Source organism: Vicugna pacos, chromosome 34 (genome assembly GCF_048564905.1).
Source record: "Vicugna pacos chromosome 34, VicPac4, whole genome shotgun sequence".
NCBI classification, from domain to species: Eukaryota; Metazoa; Chordata; class Mammalia; order Artiodactyla; family Camelidae; genus Vicugna; species Vicugna pacos.
The window spans coordinates 16,463,184-16,491,042 of record NC_133020.1 but is presented as its reverse complement, the minus strand read 5'-3'; the positions used below and the strand labels follow the sequence as shown (position 1 = coordinate 16,491,042).

Here is a 27,859-nt window from a genome sequence, read left to right as displayed (position 1 = left end):
GAAAATTCTTTCTGTTGGAAAATATATCTCCCTGAAGACCTTCAAGACCCAGAAGCCAGAGCTATGCCTTGCACCTAAACTTCTGAAAAGTTATCCTTCTTCTAATATTCCAGCTTTAAAAAAATATCTTCAACATATATGAATGGGATTCTGAGGTTTCCAGACATTTCCTTTTAATGATGATGGATGAGTCTTACCTGGTGGACAAAGCAGGGAACTGAATGTTGCTTCCTTCTCCAATCCTTCAGGCTTTAGGTGGAAAGAAAGAAAAGTTAGAAGAGAGAATGGACTGACTTTCAGGACAGGTGTGTTGACAGGGGAACTGCAGGTTTCTTGATGGTGAAGAGAAGAATTGGAACTGATTTTCAAATGTATAAACAAATTCTCTAACTAGATGTGATATTAAGGAGACAGGTTGATAGATCCCAGAGAGTGAGGGGAAATTTACAAAGTTGAGAGAGAGAGAGAGAGAGAGGGGGCAATCATATTGTGAAATATCCCATAACCTTATAGGCTTTAGCCCTTCTTCCCTAAAAGTTGGAACCCCAACTGGATTCGCCATTGTTTTTCTCGATTCATGGTGACCCATCAAATGGGCAGGCTTACTTACTTCAACTAACAGGGGCTTGATGATTGTGTCTTTCCTTCCGAGTTCGGGGACCACAGCCGCCTCAGTCCCACACAGCTCTTGAGAATCCAGTGCTTCTGCACTCACGCTGAATTTCACATTTCCTAAAAAAAGGGGCCAGTAGAGGTGAAGCACCATCTCTCTCCCTCTATGCCTCCCCTCCCCTAAATTTATAAATGTTTAATGCTTTGTGGCCTTTTTTTGTTCTATAAAGCCCTAGGAGCAGGAATGGAAGTAACATAATCTAGAGGTTAATGATACTGAGAACCCAAGGTGGAGATGGAGGTGAGGGAAGGGGGGATATCCTTTTAGATGTTCTAGAATGAAAGACAAAAGAAAAAATTCTACCATCTGGGGGGGGGGTCTTTGCCTGGATATAAGGATCCCAGAGATGTGCACAGTCTTTGAGCGGAGAACTGTCTCTAGGAGACTGTCTCTTACCTAATGACTTTGGGGTTACTGCCCAGGACACGGTTTGCCGGCCATCCCCACAGATGCAGTGAGACTCTTGTTCCTTCTCCCCTGGGACAGCTAGGAATTCCGGGGAGGCTTCTAGATGCACACTGACCTGGAGCCACACATGAGACAAAGAGACAAACAGATGAGAGGGAAAGGGGAGACCAAAGGGAGAACGGCTTGAAACAAAGCATGTCGGGTGGTTGGTTAGATTTCAGGTTGCCTAATACTGAAGATGATATAAATGAAGACCAAGAACCTGACAGGTAGATCTGATATCAAAATATTAGTATTTGGGGATAATCTGCTTCTCCATTAGGTAGGAGCAGAGGTGAGGACAAGTCCTGATGGACTGTTGCCTGTGGGAGTGCTTCTCCTTTGGTCTGGGATCCTGACCACACCCTCAGCTCTCCCAGCAGAGTGTACAGATTTATACACAGTTACGGTTTCAGCAGACATAAGATGCACATTCAACGGGAATGTAGAGGTTGAAACTTTGGAGAATATAAGACGTGGAATCAGCATACTGGTTTTTGTTGTTCGTGTCAAAAATCTTCATGCTACACAAACTTCCTAACTTTAAAGGGTTAGGATAAGGGTCAGAACCTTCTTTTAAGTTGTTACTTGGTATTTGGAGATCTCAGCAACCATGGCCATACAACGTTCGGCTGTCTGTGGGCGTGTTCTTCCCCTGGTGAGCCCTTCTTAGACCCAGGAGTTTGTCAGTGTCCCCAGGAATGCAGTTTTTAATTTATCTGACTGTTACCTTGTGTTCAATTTAAGAAAGAGCTCCTTACCGGGATGCATTTGGGAAGGTAGTTTAACACAGTGGCCTTGAGTGTGAAGGCTTCTCCGCGGATCACAGAGTAGGGTATTGTGACCTCGACGAAGAAGGGCTGAAAAACTTGGAGAGAGGCAGTTGGAGAGAGACCAAGCCCAGTGTCGCTGGACAGGCAGAGGGCCCCTGCCTTCCACTCAGTGATGGTATCGGGGACTGTCACTTCTAGTTCAGCCACACCTGACGGTCTGGGGAGGGTGGTGATGGGAAGAACAAAAAGGAAGCAGTTAAATACAGACTTATCTCGTTTTATTGCACTTTGCTTCCTTGCGCTTTACAGATACGGTCCCTTTTACAAATGGAAGGTTTGTGGCTGCTGTGCGTTAGACAAGTCTATTGGTGCCATTTTTCTAACAGCATTTGCTCACTTCATGTCTCTGTGTCACATTTTGGTAATTCTCTCAATATTTCAAGCTTTTAAATTATTATTATATTTGTTATGGTGATCTGTGATCAGTAATTTTTGATGTTGCTACTGTAATTGTTTGGGAGTGCCATGAATTGCACCCATAGAAGATGACAAACTTAATAGATAAATGTTGTGTGTGTTCTGATTGCTCCACTGGCCAGCTGTTCCCCTGTCTCTCTCCCTTGCCTTGGGCCTCCCTATTCTCTGAGTCAAAACAATATTGAAATTAGGCCAATTAATAACCCTACAGTGGCCTCTAAGTGTTCAAACAAAGGAAAGAGTCGTAAGTCTCTCACTTTAAATCAAAAGCTGGAGATGATTAAGCTTAGTGAGGAAGGCATGTTGAAAGCAAGATTGGCCAAAAACTAAGCCTCTTGCATCAAACAGTTAGCCAAGTGATGAATATACAAGAAAAGTTCTTGAAGGAAATTTAAAATGCAACCTGAATAAGCCCACGAGGGATAAGAAAGGAAAACAGCCTTATTGCTGATACGGGGAAAGTTTTAGTGGTCTAGATAGAAGATGAAATGGGCCGCAACATTCCCTTAAGCCAAAACCTAATCCAGACCGTTCCCTCTCTTCAATTCTGTGAAGGCGGAGCAAGGTAAGGAAGCTACAGAAGACAAGTGTGAAGGTAGCAGAGGTGGTTCATGAGGATTAAAGAAAGAAGCTGCCTCTATAACATAAAAGTGCAAGGTGAAGCAGCAGGTGCTGATATGGGAGTTGTAGCAAGTTATCCAGAAGAGCTAGCTGAGATAATTAGTGAAGGTGACTACACCAACAATTAGATTTTCAGCGTAGGTGAAGCAGCCCTATATTGGAAGAGGATGCATCTGGGACTTTCATAGCTGGAGAGGAGAAGTCAAAGCCTGGCCTCAAAGCTTTAATTACAGGCTGACTCTCTGGTTAGGGGCTAATGCAGCTGGTGACTTGAGGGTGAAACCAATGCAATAATCCTCAAAATCCTAGGGCTCTTCAGAGTTATGCTGCATCTACTCTGCTGGGCTCTATAAATGGAATGACAAAGCCTAGATGAAAGTACATCTGTTTACGACATAGTTGCCTAAATATTTTGAACCCACTCTTGAGAAAAATGATTCCTTTCAAAACATTGCTGCTCATTGACAATGCATCTGGTCACCCAAGAGCTCTGATGGAGATGGATGAGATCAGTGTCATTTTCATGCCTCTAACACAACAGCCATTCTGCAGCCCGTAGAACAAGGAGTGATTTCGACTCTCAAGTCTTATTATTTAAGAAATACATTTTGTAAGGTTATAGCTGCCATAGACAGCAGTTCCTCTGATGGAGCTGGGTAAGCCTTCTGGAAAGGAATCACCATTCCAGATGTCATTAAGAACCTTCATGCTTCATGGGAAGAGGTCAAAATATCAATATTAAAAGCAGTTTGGAAGAAGTTGATCCCAACCCTCATGGATGACTTTGAAGGGTCCAAGACTTCAGTAGAGGAAGTAACTATGGATGTGGAAGAAATAGCAAGAAAACCGGAATTAGAAGTGGAGCCTGAAAATTTAACCGAATTGCTGCAATTTCATGATGAAACTTTAATGTATGGAGAGTTGCTTCTTGTGGATGAAGAAAGAAAGTGGTTTCCTGAGGTAGAGTCTATTCCTGGTGAAGACGCTGTGAAGATTGTTGAAATGACAATACAGGATTTAGACTATTACATACACTTAGTTGACAAAGCAGCGGCAAGTCTGAGAGGACTGAAACTTTGAAAGACATTCTACTGTGGGTAAAATGCTCTCAAACGCCACTGCATGCTACAGAGAATTGTTTGTGGAAGGAAGAGTCCATTGATGCAGCAAACTTCATTGCTGTCTTGTTTTAAGAAGTTAGCACAACCATGCTGGCCTTCAGCAACCACCACTCTGATCAGTCAGCAGCCACCAGCATGGAGGCAAGACTCCACCAGCAAAGAGATTATGGCTCACTGAAGGCTCAGATGACAGTTAGCATTTTAGAACAATAAATATTTTTTTTGATTAAGGTATGTAGTTGTCAAAGACATAATGCTGTTGCACACTTAACAGACTACAGTGTAGTATAAACGTAACCTTCATATGCACTGAGGAATCAAAAAATTCAGGTGACTCACTTTATTGTGATATTTGCTTTATTGAAGTGGTCTAGAACCAGATGCACAATATCTTTGAGGTATGTTTGTAAATCCTTTCTAGGAAGACAACCCCTGTGAATAATTCTATTGTCACGACTTGAATGCACTCAGTAGAAATACCAATAATGGAGAGTATAATCAAGGCTTGAAATGGGAATGTATAAGTCCTTTTTCTTCAACCGTGTTTTTAATTCTAGTTAATATGAGAATCCCCTATAGACATAGAGTTGTAGTATATTCTATTATAGGCAATATAATTATAAACTAAATATGTAATTTTAGATTGTTCTTAAATTTTTCTCTTTAACATATTGTTCCACTGAGGACAGGTTTATCATTTTTAATTCTACTACTACTGTGTATATAGTTGGCCTGACTGATTCTGTACTTAACTCAAGATTGCTGACCAGTGAAAGATCTCTTATAGGTGTTAATCTGTGCAGTGCTTGGTTATATTTAGTCCTTATGCCCATTTTCTGGAAATCTTAGAATTAAATTTGTGCAAAATGATACAGTTAGATTAGTGAGACTTCACAACAGAAGTGTTACATTAAACCTCTCCTGAAAACAGCAATGTGTCTAAAAGATATACTTGGATATTGAAAAATTAGCTAAGAATTGAAAACTGTGAGGGATCTACATTGCTGCTTCTTACATATAAAAGAAGTCGCTTACTTTACCACCACCAAGTCCCAGATCCACGTCTCAGGGAAGTACGTTCGCAGTGTCTCTGTGGGAGGCTCTGAAATGTGTATCATATTCCTAATCTCATGTCTTCGTCCCATTTCCACTAAGGCTGTGGAGGAGACAGAAACAAATATGAAGATAAAGCTTATGAGAGACTGTGATAAGTGCTACAACAGAAACAGGGTAATGAAATAGGAACCATGAGTGGACCCTTGGGTGTTAAGGGAAAGCTGCTTTGAGGAGGTGATACTTCAGGTGAATTCTGCAGTATTAGGGTAAGCTAGGAGTGTTCTCACAAGCAGAGAGCACAGAGACCTAGAGGCAGAAAGCGTCTTGGGTTGTCCGAGGAGCGGGAAGGAGGCCCCGGGGCTACTGCACATTGTCCCCCATGGGGAGCACTGGGACATGGGGTTGGAATTTCATCTCCTTCTCTGTGGGAGCAAAGAAGAGTCGTGCCCAAACATGTCGGTGACTTTGAGAAACAGTTTATAGGAGTGAAAGGATCAAGAATAAAAAAACCTCTTTATTTCCGTACATGTCAGAAGATCAGATTCCGGATCTCTCACCATATTTACCTTCTGTTAATGGTGTACTGCTAAATATTTAACAACCAGCTTGCTGGGAAAAATCTGGGGCACCTATACACTTACACACAGATGAATCTACTACAAATCTTACTGATAAAGGATTAAGTAATATAATTTATAAATAATGATACAAATATACAATAAACTTTATTTAAGTTCCATATAGTCAAATTGATTCCCACTGGATATTTTCCTTGATTTTTGACAAATTCTTTTATTTGTACTCAACCTATATTGAACTATGACTTGATAATATCAGACTGTGAATAAATAAATGCTTGATTACTATGCGATTCAACAGAGAAGTAGCCCATATCATTGAGAAATGAGTGTGATTTCAACATGGATATTGGCTGATGTTTTAGGGATGTTCAAGAGCTTCTTTACTTGACTGGTGAGAATGTGGCCCCAATTTGTGAGCATTTCTGGTTCTGTTTACACTGATCCTACACCTGGAAACCTTCTCTTCCCTTTTGAACTCCACACATCTCCCTTTAGTAGAAGCAGATTCTTTGTGAATGACTTTCTTGATTCCTCAATCGGAATCAATCTTTTCTTTTATTCTGTACATCTGTACCTGTCTGATAACACTTTTTACAAGTACTGTCTTATAGTCTTTCTAGCTTTGTGTATATGGGGGTTTGACATAATCAGAATTTTTTGGTTTGACTGTTATGTGACCTTGAGCAAGAACCTTAATATATCTGAGTCACAAGTACTTTTTTGGTTAATTTTTTTTTATCACATTTAATCTTTTTTTAAAAGAATTATTGTATTTGGTTCAATATATTAAGCAATTAATTTTTATTAAATTTTTTACCTGGAGAAGATAATAATAGTCTTTGAGCTGAATGTACTTCATATTGTTGAGGTTGTGGACATAATTTGGGTTTATGAATCTTTGAGTTGGTAAATACCTTTAAGCCCATGTCCTGTAAAGGAAATTATCATCTAATCAGTATGTAAATATTGTAAAATATATATATATAGGCACATACTTCTTTTCATTGAATTTAACTAACGATCCAGTTAGTTTATTATTAAACTTTTAATGTTCATATTAGTAGAAAGGAAGTTGATGTACTTACAGAGGTAATTTCATTCTATTTTTGTAACTCTTTCGACAGTAATTATTTTATATATGTGATATTTATAAACATCACAAGGCAATGAATTTCAGTAAAAATTAAAAAAAAAAACTTAACCTAATGGTCCAAAAAGTTTCAGTCCTGCCTCTGTTGCTATTAGTGACCTTGGAGAAGTCACTTGACCTCTCTAATGTCCCATTACCATCAACTATGATGTGACAGCATTAAAATAAGTTTTTCTCATATATAATATTTTGTTAACCTTAAGAACTGACCATCAACAATATGAGGGATTTACCTGTAGGAAGCTATACATATCTTTTTCTTTTGTATTTGTTACTGGGGAATACAGGATCCCATTGATGTAGACATTTTGGTGACTGATACAGTCTCCATCATCTTCCTCCTGTTGATTTAAACTCTCTGGCAAACCGTTGAGGTCCTTTACTGGTAGCAGGTTATAAACCTGTACAAACGCAAAGGACAAAAGGACAAAATTATTCATGGCTTAGTTTTCTTAAGTGCAAGGAGTAAAGAAAAGAACAATCACGACTAGTCTTTCTTTGAGTGGCTCCATTGAGTAGATAATTTATAGAGAAGATGATTTTGAAGGTGTTTAACAATTTTAGGAGAAAAAAACCCCCCAAATACTCTCATCTAAGTACTCAAAGATCCTTTGTTACACAGTTCAGAGGCAAACCCTAGGCTCTACGCTAGAATGAAATAAAACTTTATTAAGAGAAATTGAGGTCTGCTCTATTTAAGATATTGTAGCACGCTTTGGGATGATAGAATAAAATTAATAGTTTCACCTCTGCCTTGCAGTTAGTAACTGACTCGGTGTATAACAAAGTAAATAAATGGACACACGTTCTAAGCAGGCACGTGGATAAGTACACGTCCTCTATATAAGTTAGGATAGTATTTTCTAAGGTATTATTCATGGAAACAAGATGCTCCATATCTTTACAAAATACATAAAACTTTAACTGTGGGATACTGAAAATGATACTTTCAAATTCACTTGAAAGGGAATAAGACAAACATAAAACCCCCCAGTGGCACCGTATTATATTTATAGGAGCTCAAAATTGTTTGACAAGAACCGATCAGCAAACTGAGTAGCATCATGAAATTAAACCCTTTCTCAAAGGCAGCTCCCTCTTACCATTCTTCATCTCCCTCCTCTGCTTTATTTTCCTCCAAAGCATGTCCCATAATTATTGTCTGTCTCATTTATGAAAATGTGAAGTTTCACGAGTGCATCGATTTTTGTCATTCTAGTAGTTCACTAGGAGATTCCCCAGGACTTAGGTACATGGTAGGCACACCCAGAACATAGCAGGCACTAAATAAATGTGCTGAATGAATGACTTACACTACCAGGTGCAGTGTTTCATTAATAAAGTGTTATCAGGGATTGAGAGGAACTCTTGTTCTAACCCAAGTCTACTGCTGGATACCTGAAAGCTTCTGCTTTACTATGAACAAACTAAGAGAATTTTCTGCCTTATCTACCCATTAAGGTTCTTATAATTAAAAAAAAACAAACCCTGAGAGTTATAAAATTATGTTATACAAACAGAAAATATTAATGTTACTTTTCCACATATCTCCTTGCTCCCACTATTGAGATGTACTTAATACTGCCTTTACAAGTATTCTAATATTTTTAATGAAATGCCATTGGGAGCACCAAGAAGTAAGAAATCTTTTCTTGTAAGTTTCTCTTTTAGGGAAGTAAAAATACAACTTTCCTTTTATAGAATTTTTATAGTAAAAAAAACTAAAAGAACTACAGTAAGAGGTTATTCCAGTTGGCCTCATTGAAAATGTGAAGAGACAGACTATTAATACACACTAAGTTCCTTGTTGTTCCGTTAAGCATACCCTTTTGTTATTTTTTCTATTAACTTAAGATTTTAAAAGTTTCATTTATCAGTGTCATTTATCATATAGGAATTAATTTTCCCTAATTTGTATTCATCAGAGACAATATAGACCTTCCTTCAGAAACTGTGTTTATCTTGGGACATGCAGTGTTTCAGTTCATGTCATTCTTATAAAAACAAAAATTTGATATTTGATTTAGTCCATGCAGTCTTAGTGTAGGTATATGTACCACTTTTGTTAGACTTTTTGAAACATTAAAACTAGTTTTAAAATTCCTATTATTGGTTTCATAGAGCTGTAGGATTTCAAGGATTTTGGATGGCACGTGATTTTTATTACATATGTCTACATATATATTAATATGTAATATCTTCCATATTCCATGCATTCATATTCATATGTAATATCTTCTTCCCCCAGAAATGCCCATGAAAGAGCTCAAAACTATTAACTCCTGGATAACTGTAATTTTAGTAGCTCCTATCCCACTCAGAGCGGATTTCTCCTTGCTCTGAGCCCCTCATGTGGTCCTTCCTGACCCTGAGGCTGATGGGACTCACCGAGGCGGGGGAGAGCTCGGCCTCAGGACTCATGAGCAGCACACTCTGGTCCACGGCGCGGAGGGCGCAGAGGGACTGAGGGGATGCGGTGACTCGCAGGTGGGCTCGGGAGGCCGGGAGACTTCGTGCTGAGCTGAAGCTCAAATTCACCTGTGGAATTGGGGACAAAGTCAGAAAAACAAATGGCCTGGTTTAACCGTGCATCCACCAGTGTTTCCTGAGTGTTCCTCACATTTGATGCGTGATCACTTTGACTTCGTGGTGGTGGACACCATGTGAGTCCTGAGGCTGTGTGTCCCCTCCTTCTATGCCACTCTGATTCTCAAGAATCAGTTGAATCATTATAATGATGTCTGTTTTTATAAGTTATTAAATTTGAGATGCCATTTTTTACCTTCAACACACAGTGGGGTGTTTATTAACGGTGGGAAGAATGCACATAGCTCTAGATGCTCTTGTAGTTTTCTTTTGGTTCTTTTGTAGTTTTAAAAACTTGGTTACATATTTCCCAACATTTCATCATAGAAGAAGGGAACAAGGTACTTTGAACAGCACATGAGAATTCTGCACTAGGAGTCAAGCAACATGGCTTCTTAGTGTGACTCTGCCATCACCCTGCTGAAAACCTGTGCGGAGTTCATTCGACTCTTCTGGCTCCAATGCTCGCACGTAGAAAATACTTGATAGCAGTAGTAATTTCCAGTTTTAAATATTGAACATTTTAGGGTATAAAACACCCACCCTGTTGACCAGGCAGTTTTCAACCTCGTATTTTGCAGAATCTCCAATCACTTCCCCATCAGGTAAAATGGCATAGATCAGCAGTCTAGCGATGGGAGCAATGTCTGACTCCACAGGGAATGACATGGAAAAATGGCCTTTCACTGGAGCACAGAGAGAAGAGGAAGTGGTCATGGATTAGACATATCAGGGCTGAAATGACATTTTTCTGTTGTACAAAGTCATTTTAGGAGCCTGGTCTGGCTAATGACTGCTTCTATTAGTAAGTGTAATAGATATGAGATATAATAAATAGCAGATATAATAAACAGCTGAATATCTCTTAGAACTCTGGCTTAAAAAAAAACCTTATCAAAGCGCTCTCTTCTTTATAAATCACATAGTGATTTATCCTCCAGTTTGAAGCTTGAGTTCATCTATGTAACGTTCTGATGCCATCTAAGGATGTGGAGACATCCACTTGGCTACCATCTGATCTAGACTTTCCACCAGAGAAGGGAACTAGGACCTGAAGTTGTAAGATGTAAGAGTTTAACGCATTGTATTTAATCCTTCTATCCTCTTAAACTTTCTATGAACCAAATAACCTATCCTTTCTTCTTAAGAGGTGAACTGTGCTCCTTTGAAAGTTATTTTTTGATGCCTATGTAGGTTCTTTAGAGGTTGCATGAAATGTCTCTAAATCTTCTGTGTTGCTATGAAGAAACAATAAAAGAGTGGTACACCGATAGTTTTCTAGTAAGTGATCTTTCAGACTCATTTATAATAGGAGAAACCTTCAGCATTTTTCTTTTTTTAAAAAATTGTTTCACATTTGTTCCTAGGGGGAGTCCAATTCAATGGTGGAAATACCCAATTTGACTCTTCATAAATCATAACTATTTTCAAAAGGGAAATATGATATAAAGATATACATGACTCAGTACAGGACCTACTCTACAGAAGACACACCCAAAATTTGACCTTCTCTCCATTGTCTAAAACAATTTTGAAATGTCATTTGGAGAAGAAGGTCCATGAATATTTGTGGTTTGAAAATTTGGAATAAGCATAGATTATGAAACAACTCAACATTTTAAATAGTCTAAACAGATTAACCTGGAAAAGGAAAAGAAAATAAATATTTGATACAGGGTTAAAAAAAAGAAAAATGATCGCTTCCCCCTCTCAACTTCTTTATTGGCATTAGATAAAAATGGTCTCTCTTCATTTGAAACCATTCCTGGTATTTCTGCAGCATAAGGCTGCATGTGGCGCGCGGAACAGGGCAGAAGGGTGGAAATTATGGAAATACCCACTGTCTCCCTGCTCCAAGGGCAATACGTGAGTCCCTGTTCGGACGATGCCTCCCTTTGCCATTATCTGCAAAAAAGGAAATGAAAAAGAATTTAATTTGCCTGGCAGAGATCTTCCCCCAGGTCTTGCCCTCCAGGTGATACACTTGTTTTATTGAGCCCCTGCTGCTAAAACTTAAACTGGAGAGAAGTCAGACTTTCAAAAGGAACATGGACAAGACATCAAAATAATGATATCTAAAGAGCTTTATAAACCCCTGCCCAAGGGCGCTTTTATCTACAGATGAGTCAAGGCAGTGGCCTGCCTTCTCACCAGGTAATAGAACTCAAGCTCCTTCAGCTCCTGCAGGACCTGTCCATTCAGAACGTAATGCACTTGGACTGTCTGAGCTTGGCCGCAGGGCAGTTCACGAGGCAAGGGCTCAAGGTAGACAAAGCTCTTGCTTTGGGAGAATACGAGATAAGCAGTGTGATAAGCTTCTTCATGTTCCTTTGATAGCCACAGGTAGCCATAGCAGGTATTGTCGTCCTGGTGCTGGACCTGATGAATTAGAAAAATAAATTATCTTACAGATTCTGTATCAAAGGAAATCAGCGTTCTCATCAAACTACATTGGTTTACTGCCCTGCCTTCATTAGTGCCCAGACATCTTTTGCTGCACACAAAAAAGTGAGGGAGAAGGGTCCCTAATTCTGTTATCTGCACTGCAGACCTTTACAGGGCAGAGGCGCCTTGAGCTGGTATTTTCATTTCTGAAGAGCATGAAAGGAGGCAGGCACCCTTCGCTTTGATCTGCTTTCTCTACTTTTCTGTGGCCACTTAACCTATTCAGACAGAGACACTGGAGCTATGAAACCTCACTGAGGAGACTAACCAATCTTTAGAAACCGAGGAACTGCATTTGAGAAAGTACATGCCTCACTTATGATGGGTTTCAAATGGGTATTATGAATAAATGTAATATTGCAAACTTGGGGGTCTGAGAATTCTGTAAAGAGCACTGATTCCAGAGGCGAGTTCATGAAGTAGTTGAAGTCCACCTCTCCTGGGCTGTGTTGGGCTGATTATTTTTAACACTTCTTGTGATTCTGGGCTCTTAATCTTCATAGGCCCTATTTGGGTTATGTTTCCACTTTCCTCCATGCAGAATTTGTTCCTTCGTTCTTTCCAGGCTCCCCCTACCCTCATTCTCACCTCCCAAGTGGCACAAGTGGATCTGTGTGTTCTTATCTCAATATATCTTATAGTGATAACATGTAAATGACCATCAAAAAGAGGAAAACAAAATTCAAAAATAATATTTTCATTTTCAGGACTAGCATTCAAAACACATCTTTTTTTTTTAATTCTTTTTTTTAGGGGTAATTAGATTTCCTTCGTTCTTTCTTTTTTGATGGAGGTACTGAACCCAGGACCTCACACATGCTAAGAAGGCACTCTACCACTGAGCGCACCCTCTCCCAAGGCACGTCATGATTAAACATAATCAGAGAAAGCATTCAGGATGCCTTTTGATTAAACAAATGAGTGAATTTTCAATTTCTGAATTATTTAGAAGTACGGGCTTTTATGCCATTTATAGAAAGCTGAATCAGTAAAACATGATTTATTTTATATAAAAATCATAAAAGAATGAATAGAGGACTGTATGCCCCTATTCAAAGCAAGTTATATGGGTATGGACAAAAAATCTGCAGAAAATTAGAATAGCAGGACGAAAATAAAGTCAGAGCAATAATTTATGGAATTAATACTAACAGTGTTAAAATGGGCTTTTATAGTAATGTAACCATGAAAGGGGGCTTACTAAGTGCTTTAGCATGTGTTATCTCATTTAGTCCTCGTTATAACCCCAAGAGTTAGGTACTGATATTGCATCCATGTTATAGACAAGGAAATGAAGTATAGAAGTTTTAGTTATTTGTTCTGTATACAGAGTTGAGCCAGGATTTTAATCTAATTTATCTGATTCTGGACCCTACACTTTAAAAAAAAAATTGTGGTAAAAAACACAAGATAAAATGACCATTTAAACAATTTTAAAATGTACAGTTTGGTAATGCTAAGTAATATGCAGCCCATTTCCAGAACTTTTTATCTTGCAAAACTAAAACTCTATACCCATTAAACATCAACTGCCCACTTCTCATTCTCGTCAACCCCTGACAGCCGCCATTCTACTTTCTATTTCTCTGACTTTTAGTACTTTAGGTACCACGTATAAGTTGCATCATACACTACTGTGTGTGTGTGTGTGTGTGTGTGTGTGTGTTTGTGACTGGCTATTTCACTTAGCATAATGTCCTCAAGGTTCATCCATATGGTAAGACAAGACAGAATTTCTTTCCTCTTTAAGGCTGTGTACATACCGCATTCTATTCATCTGTTGATGGATATTTGGGTTGCTTCCACCTCTTGGCTATTGTAAGTAGTGCTTCTATGGACATGGCTGTGCAAATATCCCTTTGAGATTCTGCTTTCAATTCTTCTGAATATACACGTAGAAGTGGGGATACTGGATCATGTGGTAGTTCTACTTTCATTTTAGGGGACCTGCCATACTGTTTTCCATAGCAGTTGCACCATTTTATATTCCCAGCAGGAGTGCATGAATGGAACCCCCCTTAACCACAACACTCCATTGCCTCCTTTTTAATTTACTTTTTTCAAAATTGACCTGAAATTGGTTTCTAATGTCTAGCTTTATTTTCTCTCCATGGGACTAAACACAACTCGGACATTTCATCACTTTTAGGTTGCAACTTTTTTTCCCCAAGGCCACATCATGTCATTGGTCACTTCCTTGCAAACTTACCTTGACAGTGAGGGAGGTGTCTGTGAGGTTGGTGGTGCTGATGGAGAACTGCACCAGGCCGTGCTCATCGGTGGTGGCGTTAGAGGCATAGTTGGCTTCGTTCGCTGTGATGACGATGCGTTTATTTGGCAGGGGGACACCTTTCCCATCCACTAGGAGCACCTGAAGATTAAAAACTGCAGATCAGTTATGTGGCTCCTATCCAATAGGCACCATACATTCATTTTATCCCCAGTATTTATTGAGTGTGTCCAGTATGTTGCACATGGTTCCAGGCACTGAGGCAACAGCAGTGAACACAACAAAGTTCCTTCCATCACAGAGCTTACAGACTAGTACAAGAGACAGAAGCTAAATAAACACGTAAATAATATGTACTTATTGAGTGGTAATCAGTTCAAAGAAGACAAAGCAGCATGAAGAGAATGATGGAGATGATGACAGAGGTGACCTGAAGACTGTATTCTGTCCATGTCTGGGAGATGCCGTCTATTATATATAACTTTTGGCAAGTCACAGACCACAAGAGCCATATCACAGTGAGCAATTTTAGAAGGCACTTTCCATTTGAAAAATGTGAAATTGAAAAGAATCACAAAGTATTAAATAAGGACCTAAAGTCAAATTACAGCTCATATTGAACTCAGAAGATGAGTACTTCAGTTCAGATTGTAAAGATGGTGTATAAGCTACATCTGGTACAAGGAAGCACAGCCAGCAGACTTGGATTAGTGTTTGTAACTGATTAACAAAATCTCAGTTTGCCAATGAAATGTCAGCTAGGATATGAAGACAAAGAACAGGCACAAAGTTCACTATTTCTCTTTCGACAAGAGTCTTATGACTAGTAGGACAGTTACTTAGCAGGGATAAAATCTCAAAGAAGTGCAGTGTACCTCTGAGAAATTTAAAAAAGGTGAATTTACTTTCATTTTAGGAAGTGACCAAAGTTTTTGAATATGTTTCCTGTCATAGCGTAATCAAAACATCCTAAAATTATTCTACCCACTCTTTTGTGCAGTCTGGTCCCTCTTTTACATGCTCCACAGCTAAGGTCTTGTAACATTTCCATTCGTAACAAGATACACAGTAATTACACACGGAGGTAGATACAGCTGTCATCTTAGACTTGTGGAATCCAAAGGATCCCTTTGCATATGCACTTATAAAGGAAAAAAAATAACTACAGAAGGTTTCTGTGTAGATCTGTGAGAAAATTTAGATTTTTAAAATGTGGGAACATTGAATAGCAGTCCTTTACCCCATGTGTCCTGTTTTTGAAATATGCTTGCTATTATGGAAGAACTAATGTAAATATAATATCCAGGAAAGAAACCCTAGGTATGGTAGGATCTTTTATATTTCAAAATAAAAATTAAAGCCTCTGACCCACTCATTTCCATACAACGTTAATGTTCGAAGGAGAATGTAATTGGCCGCCATGAAGTTTGAGATTCGTGTGAGAAAATGTTACAAAAGTCTGAGGGTGCCTGGTGAACCATGGGAAAGAGATCGAGTGACGTCACGCAGTGCTGTTGCAAAAAACTTCTAATTTTGATAGTCTTTGGAATGATTTTTACAGATTTGGTATACAGATTTACAGAGGAACAAATCTATTTTAATTGGTTTAAAACTCTGATTATATTAATCAACAGTAATATGAATTAGGTATGGTATTTGTGAATTGAAAAATACCTCACCTGCCCAAAGAAGGGAATTCCTTGTCTAATGTACGGGTCCACTTTCACAAATGACAGTTTGCTTATGGTTCTTGTTATTTCAGTGGACCCTCTTCCAGTGAATTCCACCTCTGAAAAAGAAGGAGGAATTAAGTTCTCTTTTGGAAGGATGCTCTCCTTGAATTTACACTACCTCCCCCTTACGACTCGTAATTTGGCAAAGGAAATGAATCAGTGTCCATTGTTCGTTCTCCCAAAATTACACTGTGTACACAAACCTGTTCCTTCTTCTTGGATCTTGGCCTCCACTTCAAGTTTCATTTCAAATCCTTGTCTCTTCATCTGGAAGATCTTGGTGTCTACTTTCTGAGAGAAGCAGCCCTTGCTGTTTAGCTGGGAGAGGACGAAATAAAATACAAAAACATAAGACTGGACACATCAGTGGTCAATCTGGTGGGATTTTTTCTTTTTTGAGGCAGCATAACCTTGGAATTTTCCATGATAAGAACACAATACACATTTTCTAGGGATTAATTATTATTACATCTTGCAACAGTTTCTGGCTTATAATCCACAAGTGTATTCCTTAATATCTGATATTCTGTAGAGTGAATGAGAGTGAAATGCTGTAAGATTTGGGGGTAATCTTACTATAGCAGGCAGCCAACTCCTCACTGAAGTCTGGCTCCCTTCCCATAGTTTGGAGCTATTGCTGGGAAGTGCCTGCCCACCTGAGGACTGTGTTTCCTACCTCTCTGGCATCTAGGTGGGGGCATATGACAAGCGTGGCTCATAGAAAGAGAAAAGTTGACGTCCTTCCCAGCCGAGGTGGCTAAGGTGTGTATGTTTCCCTCTTTCCTTTACCCAGTTGGATTCTCAAGGCGGCTTGATACCAGGTGCTGGAGATGGCGCGACTTCCGTTATTCTGGGGGCGTGGTGCGCCAAAAACACTCACAACGGACAGTTACAAGGAAGAATTCCTATTGTGCTAAGTCACTAATTTTTCAAAAACTATTGTCATTAGCATAGAATCCTCTCATAGATGGGTCTCTTCCTGAGTTAGCCCCGTGTTGTAACTCACTGCTTATCAACAATGCCTTGAACGAAAAGTTTCCCACATACCTCCTGACTGAACGTCTCACAGATGGCACGTGACTCTCCATCAAAGCAGTCAGAGGGGTTACTGTACTTTCTGCACATGCTTATCGTCACATGTCCGGGGACAGGTTTCCCATATGTGTATCTGTCACCAGAACATTGCCAAATAAATCAAATGAGACACTGAACACCCCCATTTTCCACCTACTTACGGTTCCCCTTTAGCAATGGTATGTTTTCACTCCCTGTACTTCCCTTCAACTTCTGCAGGGCTCATACAGTGTTGAGGGCAAGTAAACGAAGCAATGATCCTTTTCTTTTATAAATTTCTAGTGCAACATGCTGAAGTTTCCTGCAGTCTTCTTTTACCATATCTTTTTTCTTAATCTTTAATTTTCAGTTTCATTTTTTAAAAAATATTTTTCTTATTGCCAAAGCTACACTAGCTCTTAAGAGAGAAAAAAAAAATATGAACAAAGCAAAGAGAAGAAACACTGAGTTCTACTTAAAAATATAAACTATTATCTGTCTTCCCACCATCCCTCCTCTGTTCATATAGAATTGTACTTGTTTACTCTTGACAAAAATGGGATTGTGCCCTAAATCTGTCATTGATAATTGCTTCCCTATTTGAGATTTCGTCTGTATCTCTGTTTGCAAGAATATTGGCTCACCAGCTACGTAGGATCAGGAACTTGGCAGGGGTTTCTCAAGATAGTGCTGAGGCAGGGACCCATCTGAACAGTGGGTGCATGAGAGGATGAGATTAGGTGAGATTTCTGTAATATGTTTATCTCTGCCGGTTCTGAATGTAAGCCATTTTCCACTATGTATGCAAGGTCAGGTAAATGATCTGTTGTTAATTGAATTTTCTCTACAAGCTGGTGAAGGGAAAGTCACTACCCTTCAACACTGTCTCATTTGTGTGTGTGTGCGTGCACATGCTTGACTAACTTTGTTACTTTCAGAATCCACCCTAGTAGCATAGCCTCTCTCGGAACAGTTGCTCTCCCCATGATAGCTGTAATAATCCTGGTAAGGACATGAAAGGGAATAAGAAGGAAAATGGAAAAGCAGCAGGAGAGGACAGTTCTAGAGATGGGGGTGCGCCCGTGTATGGAAGGTATTTGTGCTGTTCTGCTCCTAACAAGCCAGCCAAAATAGCTCCAATGGTGAGCCTCCTTTAAATAATTCATTCCCCTCAAAAGATTTGTTAAAAGTATAAACTCACAGGCCACACGCTGACACTGTCACCTCTTCTTCCAAGATAGTGATTATCCTTGGCACTGTAACTTGCACTTCAAACTTAGGGAGCACTGTTCGTGGAGATAAAGGAAGTCGTGATTGGTTTTCACCTTTCAGGGAACTGGTATTTCCAGGTTCTCAGTAACAATTCCCTAGTAATACTTCAGGGCCCCGAAAGGTAGCCCCCTTCTCCAGCGTATCCACCGTACTCGCAAATGGAAATCCTGGGTTGAAGGACTATGGTGGATCAGTGTAACCTAAATGAATTATGGAAGACGCCACTAGAGTAAGAGTGTTTTACATTTTTTTCAGATTAAAAATTGCTACATAAAGCTATATGAAGTCCTATTCACAAATCACTGATGGTCCTCATTGAATTTAGACGTAAGCTAGATTAGATTAGCTCCAAGCCCAAGCTCACCCATGGGAAACAGAAGAATTCCAAGTCTGCTCAAATTCTAGGCCCTTGAAGTTTAAATTAAAAAAAAACGTTCCATGATTTTTTCATAATCCATACCATATTCCTCCACAGTGAAGTGGTGCTCTGCTTTTCCACCTGATTCCTTCTGTACCACCACCTTGTAGGAGCCTTGGATGGGCTCTGACGAGAGGGCAAAGGTCAATTGCTTGAGGCCATTCTCTAGCTTGAGGTTCTGCCACTGTGCGATGCGATTTCCTTTGGGGTCCTATGGGCACAGTTACTGTAATTTACAAAAGAGCCTAGAGCATTAGAGACAGTAAAGGAAATCTATGGGGGCTCCTATGTTGTCCACAAAGAGGTGATGAGGGACGGGGCGGGAAGATCAGAACCACCTAGTGTTACATGAGTCTGAAGGCTTCTCCATGAGTAACACGTTTCTGAACTATTGTAAGACTCTCTCAAATAAGAACATTTTCCTCGAATTTATTACTTTATGTCTAATTATGGAATGTTTCACATTGCTTACCTCAATATATACTAGTGGACTCTGAAAGACAAAAGAGGAAGAAAGGAATTGAGAATTGTTCTGAAATATTCTCAGTTCTAATTTATAAGCAAGACCGCTTTATGTAGAATAAGTTTATCTGCAGTAAAACACAGACAAATGGTAGATCAAGTTTTACAGAACTTTTAATTAATCCATTATAAGCAATTAATGAATAATGTTAAGCACTTACTGGGCTGTCAGCAGCAAATGCATACGTGCCATTCATTCGGAATGGGATTTACTAATATCACTTAAATGCTTGTAAGCATCCCAGTGAAGAACACTGCTATGCTGTTCTACAGACTGAGAAATAAACACTAATGGAGCTATAAGTTACCGTGTTCAGATCCAAATGTTACGGTGGGTCACAGTATTCTTAGGTAGTTCTAAGAATAAGGAGGAATGGGAATAGCTCCTCTACTGTCATTGTTTATTCATTTTTAAAACTAATATTTATTAAGTGCCTACCACATGCTGTATGTAATTCTAGGTGCTGGGAATACAGCAACACACAAAACAACAATATATCTACCTTCATGGAGCTTACATTCTAATAGGGATGGATACATGCCTCATTAAGAATTTTCTAAAGAGTTGGTTGAACTGTGTGACAAATGGCTAAGTACCACTACCAAGATAGAACTAACTACTCTCTCTTGGCCAGAAGACTGTTTTAAATTGTGATTTTGCCCTATGGTAATGCCAGAAATTGCTGTTATAAATACCAGATTCTTTCTCTCCCTGGTCCTCCTCCAACACCAAAAACAAGCTCCCAGCCTATTTATATAGATAATAATAATTCTATATAGATATTAAGAGACTTACCGACTCATTCAGGGGGTGAAAATTTTCATCCAACGAGACAACACGAAACTTCACTGAAACAGAAATATTTTCCATGAATCTCAAAAGCCTTGAACCAGCCCTATAGGCAAGTAAGACAAACGATTAAGGAATCAGGAGTCCTTTGAGGAATACGCAGAGGAGGGGGACCTTTCGTTTTTGAGCTGTCCTGACTATAGGCCTCTTTGTACCTGTCTGCCCTGGTTTGTAGATGGGTTTGTCTGTCTGGACAAAGACTAGACTCTCTTTGTTTTTAACCAGCACTGTGGTCCGCTTCTTGAATTCATGGGTTGGTCCTTTCACGTGGACAGTGAGGAACATTACCTCCTCTTTGAATGAAGATCTTGGGACCTGAAATATAGGAGAGATCTTGAGAACCCATTCAGTCTCCCAAGTTTCCTCCCCAAGTCCCTGTCCCACTTCTCCCTTTAGCTTAATTTCATTCTCTCAGCCTCAGAAGAGAAAAGTTAGCATAGACAGGAATTCACGGGTAGAATGACTTCTGTCATTTTACGACTGGGAAGACAGAACACAAGATGGAGGAAAATACATCAGCGAGAGAGGTCATAAATGAGACCCACATCTCCTTACAGACCAGCCGATACAGTCTGGATTCAATTATACACTGGACTCTCATAGGCTGTGAGCATTTTACATATGGGCAGTTCTGAAGAGATACTGCATACTTGCTCATGGTGAGGTCTACAGTTTCACTCTTAGACAATGGGGTGACGTGGTCCTGTCAGCCCACCACTGGGGCTTATGCTGAATATCGGCCTTGTTTGCTTTATTGATATTGTTTCCATTTTAATTTTAAGTAGAAGTCACATTTCCCCTTTGTCTAGTGCATACTGCTGTTTTTTTCTGGCTAATAGGAATTTTCTCTGATCATTAAGTTGATTTTTAATATCTCCATGAATACCGTCTATCGTGGTTGGAAATTCATGCATTGCTCTTATTTTCTACACCCCATCACTGCATTTAAATCCCTTCCTGAAGTCCTTGCCAGCCTCTCAAAGTCTTATCTTGACTGAATTCTAGATCCCTGTGTCCCTGGACAATGAAAACAAGTATATTAAGCCAAACAGCCATACTCACGGTGAAGGAGACACAGTGGAATAAGTCCTTCTCTGCCACCACGTCAGTGAAGAGGCTCCTGTTCTCTCTGAGGGACTCCAAGGAGGCGCTTACAGTCACCATCTCATTCAGGTGGCTCAGAACGAGGCAGCCCTGCTCAGGGGTCTCAGTGTGGAGCAGGGAGGGGACCAGCACCATATAGTGCCTGGAAGAGCGGGAGTCCAGTTAGAGGAGAGTGTGGCAAGTGAGGCACTGTTCTCAGCAGCACTGTCTTCCCCTGCAGTTCATGTTACCATCATTAGTTCTGTGCCAAGTGAAGGCATATTGATTAGCGTGAAATTGCTCTCTGCAGTTGAATGGCACGTGTGAGAGTTATTCCCTTTTCCATCATCAGAGCCCTGGCTGTGACCATTTTACTTGAAGTGAGCCTTAGGCAGATTAAAACTTGTAGGTATAGCTCACTTTTAAGGAACCCAAATAAGCATCTGAATTCAAATAAAAATATGCCAAGTATATTTATTAACACTGTAAATCCATTTTACATTAGGGTTGCTGTAAAAAGCAAGGAAGTTCTCATTTGTGGCACTACAAAAACCAATTTACAGAATTGTTCATTGAAAAAATATATACATTCAACAACCCTGTGAAAATGGCACGGCAAGTATTTGCTTTCCGCTTTACAGATATGAAATCTGAAGCTTAATGAGAGTCATTAGTTTAAAGTCTCAGTGTTTTAAGCAACTAATAAGATCTTAGTGTGTTACTTAACCCTAGATGTTTGCATATTAAATATTTGCCTTTCAACTCATGGCTAGACAAATAGATGATTTTATTGATCCTGTAGTCGCCAGACATTTTTGGTCACAGAATTCCTAAAATAAATTTTAGACATTATACATTCCTTACATATTTTTAAGTAAAGATCTTTTTTTAAATCACAAGTTAAACAATAGCAAAATACATTATTTTTGATGATATTTTAAGTTAATATTTACATTACTCTTTTACAAGTCTTCCATGGAATTTTAAATATCAGTGATAAGATACCCAGTATGACTTATTTAAAAAATGTACCACAGTGTTTTTTTTGGCAGTGATCAGAAATTTAGCATCTTTCCCCCTTTTCTTCCTTGAACTTGAATTATCATGCCCCTTACCACACAGAAGTTTATCCTAAGATTTTTGTACTTCAAAATATTTTCTGGATCATTCTTACTTCTTTATTTACTTATTATATAGATATATAAATATACATACACATATATGTATATATACACACACATATATATGTAATATTCTATGTGGATAAATAAATTTAACTTTAACTCTTCTTTTAGATTTAATGTGACCATAAAGTTGTTAATGTTAAACATTTTCTTCTGGATTGAATTATTTTCAGAAGTCTTACTAGTATACAACTAATCAAAACAAAATAAATATATTACAGATTATGATTCATATATATTATGCATAAAATCAAAATACTTTTGAAGCACATCTTTAATGAAAACAATGAGCTTTTTTTTTGTCTTGTTTGTTTTTGCATATATATATTTATTGAAGTATAGTCAGTTTACAATGTTGTGTCAATTTCTGGTGTACAGCACAGTGCTTCAGTCATACATGAACATACATGTGATTCGTCTTCATATTCTTTTTCACCATAAGTTACTACAAGATATTGAATATAGTTCCCTGTGCTATGCAGCATGAACTTGTTGTTTGTCTATTATATATATATTAGTTAGTATCTGCAAATCTTGAACTCCCGATTTATCTCTTCCCACCCCCTTACCCCTGGTAACCATAAGTTCATTTTCTGTATCCATGAATGGATATTCTTTATTGCAAGAATTAAACAAGATCTAAGATTCATTCTGTTGCTATTTTTGGTTTGTGTAGATGTTAAGTGCCATGAAAAATTATTCACACAAAAGTAAATAAATGACAGGTGACACAATAATACAACCGTTAACTAGTTCTTGTAACTTCTGCGTCACCTGCCCCAAATCACCCAGTGTTCTGTTATCAAAAATTGCTTCAAACAGTGAAAAAAAGTGACAATGAATATATGTATGTTCAGGTATAACTGAAAAATTGTGCTCTACACTGGAATTTGACACAACATTGTAAAATGACTATAACTCAATAAAAAAAATGTTAAAAAAAAGACAAAAAAAAAAGAAGTTGTAAAAAAAAAAGAATTGCTTCTAATCATCTATCAGCTGGTATTTCTCTCAGATCCTCCAATTTTTTTCAAACAAAGATTTCGTCACCACATGATCTGCAAAAGGAGTTTGCCTCCTGTCATTAGAGTCCTTTGCTTTCTCAGTGTCAACATCAGTATTTCAAATTGCTCCTTTATTTGGCATCCTAGAGGCTTTTATACTCCAGGACAGTGTTCCACGGTGGCATCTGACTGAGGGAGGTTTGTCTTTCTCTTTTAAAGTAGAAGATGGGCAAATCAGAAAGGGGAGGTAAGAAAGGATTAAATAGCATGGTCTGGAGCAGATCAGGGTGAGTGTGAGGAGCTAAAAACTGATTCCTTTGAAAGTATCAATCTCCAGTGCCCTTTCAAAAGCCTTTGTATATCTCCAGAGAACTGGTAGATTCAGAGACCCAGAGAGTTAGAGAAATGTGGTTAAGAATAAGTAAAGACTGAATAAACCAGATTTGTAAAAATCTCATCAGTGGAAGAGACCTTAGAGATGAGACAGTTTCATGGGGAAGACGAATGATAGAAAGGAGAATTTGAAATAAAGGAAAGGACTCTACATGAAACTCACGGTTTTCCAGAGACTGAGGCTTCTGCATGCAGGAAGACCAGAAGAAGGAGAGAAAGCCGTGGCTGAAGGAGTTTGTTCCTCCCCATGCTGCAGGGAGAAGGGGCCGGAGGAGACCTGGCTGTGTTGTCCCTTACTCCCTGCAGTTGGTCTGGTCTGGTCCCAAACATTCCTCAGAGCAACCAGGCTTTATGCTGCTCTCTGTGTAAACAGGAAGTTCCACCCACACAAGGTGTCTAAACAAAGTAGAGGTCCCTGAAGGTTCTCTGAAAACGTCATTACTCTGAGGGACCCAATTACAGTCAAGGTTAATGCCTGGCAGGCTAAGTAGGATTCCTGCAGGGATAAAATCCACATTCCCACTAGTGCTCACTTTCCCTGGGGTTTACCGTAAAGCAGCTAATCAGCTGTTCAGCCCCTTCTCTCCCTTACTCCCTCCTTCCACTTCCCCACAGTACCTTTTATGGCTTTCCTCACATCTCTTGCATGAATAGCTGACAGAGGAAGCTATAATTTAAGCAACCCTGGACAGACTCAAAATAGATATTTCACTACAAGTCAGTCTGCCTGCAAGTCTGTCATTGGCTATGCCTACCTCAAATGCTGAAGGGGTTTCAGAATTTAGCAGTTCTCTATGGAAATGATACTGGGTTAAAAGAACAAGTTTTTAACCCTGAGGATATTACTGGATTGCAGATGAAGAACCAGGCCCTGGAAGAAGGATGATAGAAAAGTTTTCCTGTACTAAGAGAATGAAAACATGACAGGAGAAGTAGCAGGACCTGAAAAAAAAAAACCTTTGACCTACTGTGTCTACGAAAATCTCAGTGCCTTTACCATCTACTATACAAGCACATTTTGTGACTGCCTTCCGAATACACTACTCCTCTCCAGTCTTTAATCATATTATCTATTTTACCCATCCACCCATCCATCCATCCATCCATTCATTTACCCAATGATTTGATTACTTTATAAGCATTTATTGAGCCCAGTTTGTCTAGGTATCATGCAAAATCATGGAGATGGAATGGTCAAATATGTACAAACAGATATGCACATTCTTGTGGGTGTGAAATCAGACAAATAAGCAAGCTGTTAAAATACAGAAGCCAGACATCATTATCAGAGAAGTTCAAGATGCTCGGGGAGCACATGAGAGGGGCACGTAATTCAACCTTGGGCCTGGGAAGGGAAGTCTAAGGAAAAGAAAAATATAAATGAAGGTCTGCAGCATGAGTAGTGGTTAGTCAGAGGAAAGACAGAGATGCAGAGTGCATTCTAAGCACATAAGGAATGACACAAACAAAGGCGCAGGAGGCGAGAACAGTAGGGACACATTTAGTAGAATGAGAAGGGTTTGGTATGGAGAAAATGCCTTTACACTTAGGAAGGTGGTGGAGCAAGCTTGCTTCAAATAAAAAAGGAACTTGTTGGCACTATCTGGGTGTTAAGGGAGTAATCAGTGAAGTGACTTCTTGCCCAGATTTGCTTCTTGGAAAGATCACTCTTATTGATATTTGGAAGACTGATTGAAAGGAGGCAATCCAGGAGGCAACGTGGGAGTTGGTACAATTATATGGGTGAGAAATAATGGCATTTTGAGCTAGGGTATTCTTTTTTTTTCTGCTTTTATTATTTTTTTTTGTTGAAGTATAGTCAATTTACAGTGGTAATTTCTGGTGTACAGCATCGTGGTTCAGTTTATGTATACATATATATGTTCTTTTCATATTCTTTTTTCATTATAGGTCATTACAAGGTATTGAATGTAGTTCCCTGTGCTATACAGTAGGAGCTCCAGGAAACACCAGTGTCTAGGCCATGGGCACCCGAATGGATCCCGGACGGCCAGACCGAGAGAGAAACACAGTCAGGAGAGTGTGGGACCTCTGAGTCCCAAAAAAGGGACAATTTTAAAAAAATAGTCAAGAGAAGGTTTTTACTAGTCAGAGTGATTGGGGCTTGATACCGAGACATCAGTGTTAATAACATACAAAATTAAAAAAAAATCATTTCGAAAGCTTGTTTAGTTTTATAATATGTTGACTCAAACTATAACAGAAATTAAATTGTTTTTAAGAAATTAGAAAAACCTACTTATTTGCAAGATTCATTACTTAAAGAAGGAAGGAGCAATAGCAGTAATAGCATTCATTTGGTGCCTTATAAATTACAAAGATGATCTGTAAAGATTATTGCTAAATCCCTGGCTATTCATGTCAAACGCCATTGTGAAATCAAATAACAGATGGAATGATCGTTGTTCTGTTGAATTGAGGGATGAGAAGAACATGGGGACCCAGCTTTAAGTGTCTGTGTGGGGCAGAACCCGACTGCAGGGGGAGGGAGAGAATCTAGGGAACAAGAGCCTGTTCCAAGCTTGTGTGGAGGAAAGAGAAGGAGAGGGCGGTACCCAGCAGAGGTTTTGGGGTGGGAGGGACATTTCTTTAAGGAGAGAGAGACTTGAACAAGTTTAACTGAAATGTTGCTCCTATGAGTGCTGAGAAGGAGGATCAATGAAAGGGGAGGGGTTGAACATCGGAACTGGGAAGCCATAATCCCAGGGCAGAGGACTCTGAGGATGCATGAGGTGGGTGCATGGTGTGGATGGAGGAATTATCCCCAAGAGAAGTGACACCACTTCAGTATAATCACAGATAAAGAGGAAAATTTTATCTAAAATGCTCCTTTTACCAAGATAGAGCTTTCTCTTCTGGGGAAGCCAGAAAATGAACTCAAAGGGTAAAAAGAGAACAGACTGGATCAGTTGTCAGGATACCTGAGTGCTAGTTCTGACTCATTCTATGGTTCTGGATAAGTCATTTAACCTCTCTGAGCCTCAGCTTCCTCACCAATAAATAGGGGGTTAATAATATCTCTCCTGGAGGGAGGGTATAGCTCAGTGCTAGAGTGCATGCTTAGCATGCACAAGGGTCCTGGGTTCAAATGCCCAGTACCTCCATTAAATAAACAAACCAACCAACCTAATTACCTCTCTCCAAATTTTTTTAAATAAAAGAAATGTATGTCCTGTAAGCTCCAAGGGGGTAGTTTTACACAAGATGCTATATGTAACAGTTTTAAAATCTGTAACCTTACTGTACCAATCAAAATGACTATGTTTTGAACCTTAAAGACTGAGGAAGAGAGCTGTTTCATACCTGCTCTGGGCTTTGATGTAGGACAGCATCCCAAGAAAGAAAGGTAGGCCACCTGCCTAACACGTCCTTGACAGAATGAGAGCACGCAAGTTGGACAAGTTCTATACAATTTTGAAGTATTTAGCAAATAACTACTGTTAGGAAGCTGAGGGTAAAGGGGTAAGAGAAGAAAGAAAGTAAGGGGAAGACGGAAGGCAGTGTACGGAAAAGAAAGTGGTGGAGCAAAGCGCAGTGAAACACAGCCATGCAGAACAAAGGAGGATCATTTGGCAATTGAGGGGACGATAAGATTAGGAGGTACAAGGGCCTAAATAAAAATAAATAGAAAAAAAAAGCTTCCTCTGGATTGTGAAAGATTCCCCTGCAGTGCTTGCCGGGAACTGAAGGTAGCTTCTCCAACCACACCAATTGTTACACATAGGCCACCTGTAGTTCCTAACAGTAGTGATAATGAAGGACATTTCAGCTGGTTACATATTAACCACTTTCAAAATCAGAAAGCTCAGTTGATAGCATACCATTCTCACTCTGTCAGACAGTATACTTGCCTTATCTTTGCAGAAATATCTTGGGCAAACAGAGTTTTGAAGTTACGTAGAGCATTATTAACTATAGAGGTGTTCTCAGAGATCAGTGTTTCTCATTTGTTCTATCTCATTCACACTTTCTAATTTTTAATGAGAAGAATACTTGAATGTACAAAGATAAAAAGCACAACAAATTCTCAGATTATTTCTCAACCAACACTATGCTTGCCACAGTTTCTCAAAATCATCAAAATTTTAGTGTTTTCTCTTTGAAATTAAAAGCCACTTGTTCCTTTAGATTTTTAAGAGTACTGATATTCACAAAAAATCTATTTT

The 27,859-nt window shown here is 39.1% G+C and overlaps 2 protein-coding genes across 5 annotated transcripts in view; one reads left to right on the top strand and one right to left on the bottom strand.

The window, feature by feature from the left end:
- KLRG1 (killer cell lectin like receptor G1) overlaps nt 1-27,859 on the top strand; it is a 116,372-nt gene that overhangs the window by 56,952 nt on the left and 31,561 nt on the right. The window contains exon 7 of one of the 3 annotated variants that reach the window (XM_015251284.3): nt 16,687-16,773. The exons of 1 other annotated variant lie outside the window; for it this stretch is intronic. The gene's annotated coding sequence lies outside the window, so the exon portion shown is untranslated. Of the gene's footprint in view, nt 1-9,815; nt 9,873-16,686; nt 16,774-27,859 lie in introns of those variants that run through there. One more of the 3 variants, XM_072954402.1, reaches the window with a different exon arrangement.
- The window catches only part of A2M (alpha-2-macroglobulin), a 44,867-nt gene that overhangs the window by 11,372 nt on the left and 5,636 nt on the right, over nt 1-27,859 (bottom strand). Inside the window, exons 1-22 of one of the 2 annotated variants that reach the window (XM_072954393.1) lie at nt 23,836-24,150; nt 21,071-21,254; nt 20,164-20,323; nt 19,955-20,007; nt 19,109-19,129; nt 18,679-18,847; nt 18,148-18,232; nt 16,941-17,061; nt 16,097-16,211; nt 15,840-15,949; nt 14,140-14,301; nt 11,637-11,864; nt 11,327-11,390; nt 10,029-10,171; nt 9,288-9,437; nt 7,133-7,300; nt 6,567-6,678; nt 5,148-5,268; nt 1,882-2,110; nt 1,070-1,196; nt 611-732; nt 198-249 (exon numbers count right to left, since the gene is read on the bottom strand). In XM_072954393.1, coding sequence (XP_072810494.1) covers nt 198-249; nt 611-732; nt 1,070-1,196; nt 1,882-2,110; nt 5,148-5,268; nt 6,567-6,678; nt 7,133-7,300; nt 9,288-9,437; nt 10,029-10,171; nt 11,327-11,390; nt 11,637-11,864; nt 14,140-14,301; nt 15,840-15,949; nt 16,097-16,211; nt 16,941-17,061; nt 18,148-18,232; nt 18,679-18,847; nt 19,109-19,129; nt 19,955-20,007; nt 20,164-20,323; nt 21,071-21,254; nt 23,836-24,002 — 2,863 coding nt within the window. In that variant the 5' untranslated portion in view covers nt 24,003-24,150. Of the gene's footprint in view, nt 1-197; nt 250-610; nt 733-1,069; nt 1,197-1,881; nt 2,111-5,147; nt 5,269-6,566; nt 6,679-7,132; nt 7,301-9,287; nt 9,438-10,028; nt 10,172-11,326; nt 11,391-11,636; nt 11,865-14,139; nt 14,302-15,839; nt 15,950-16,096; nt 16,212-16,940; nt 17,062-18,147; nt 18,233-18,678; nt 18,848-19,108; nt 19,130-19,954; nt 20,008-20,163; nt 20,324-21,070; nt 21,255-23,835; nt 24,151-27,859 lie in introns of those variants that run through there. The other variant, XM_072954394.1, reaches the window with a different exon arrangement.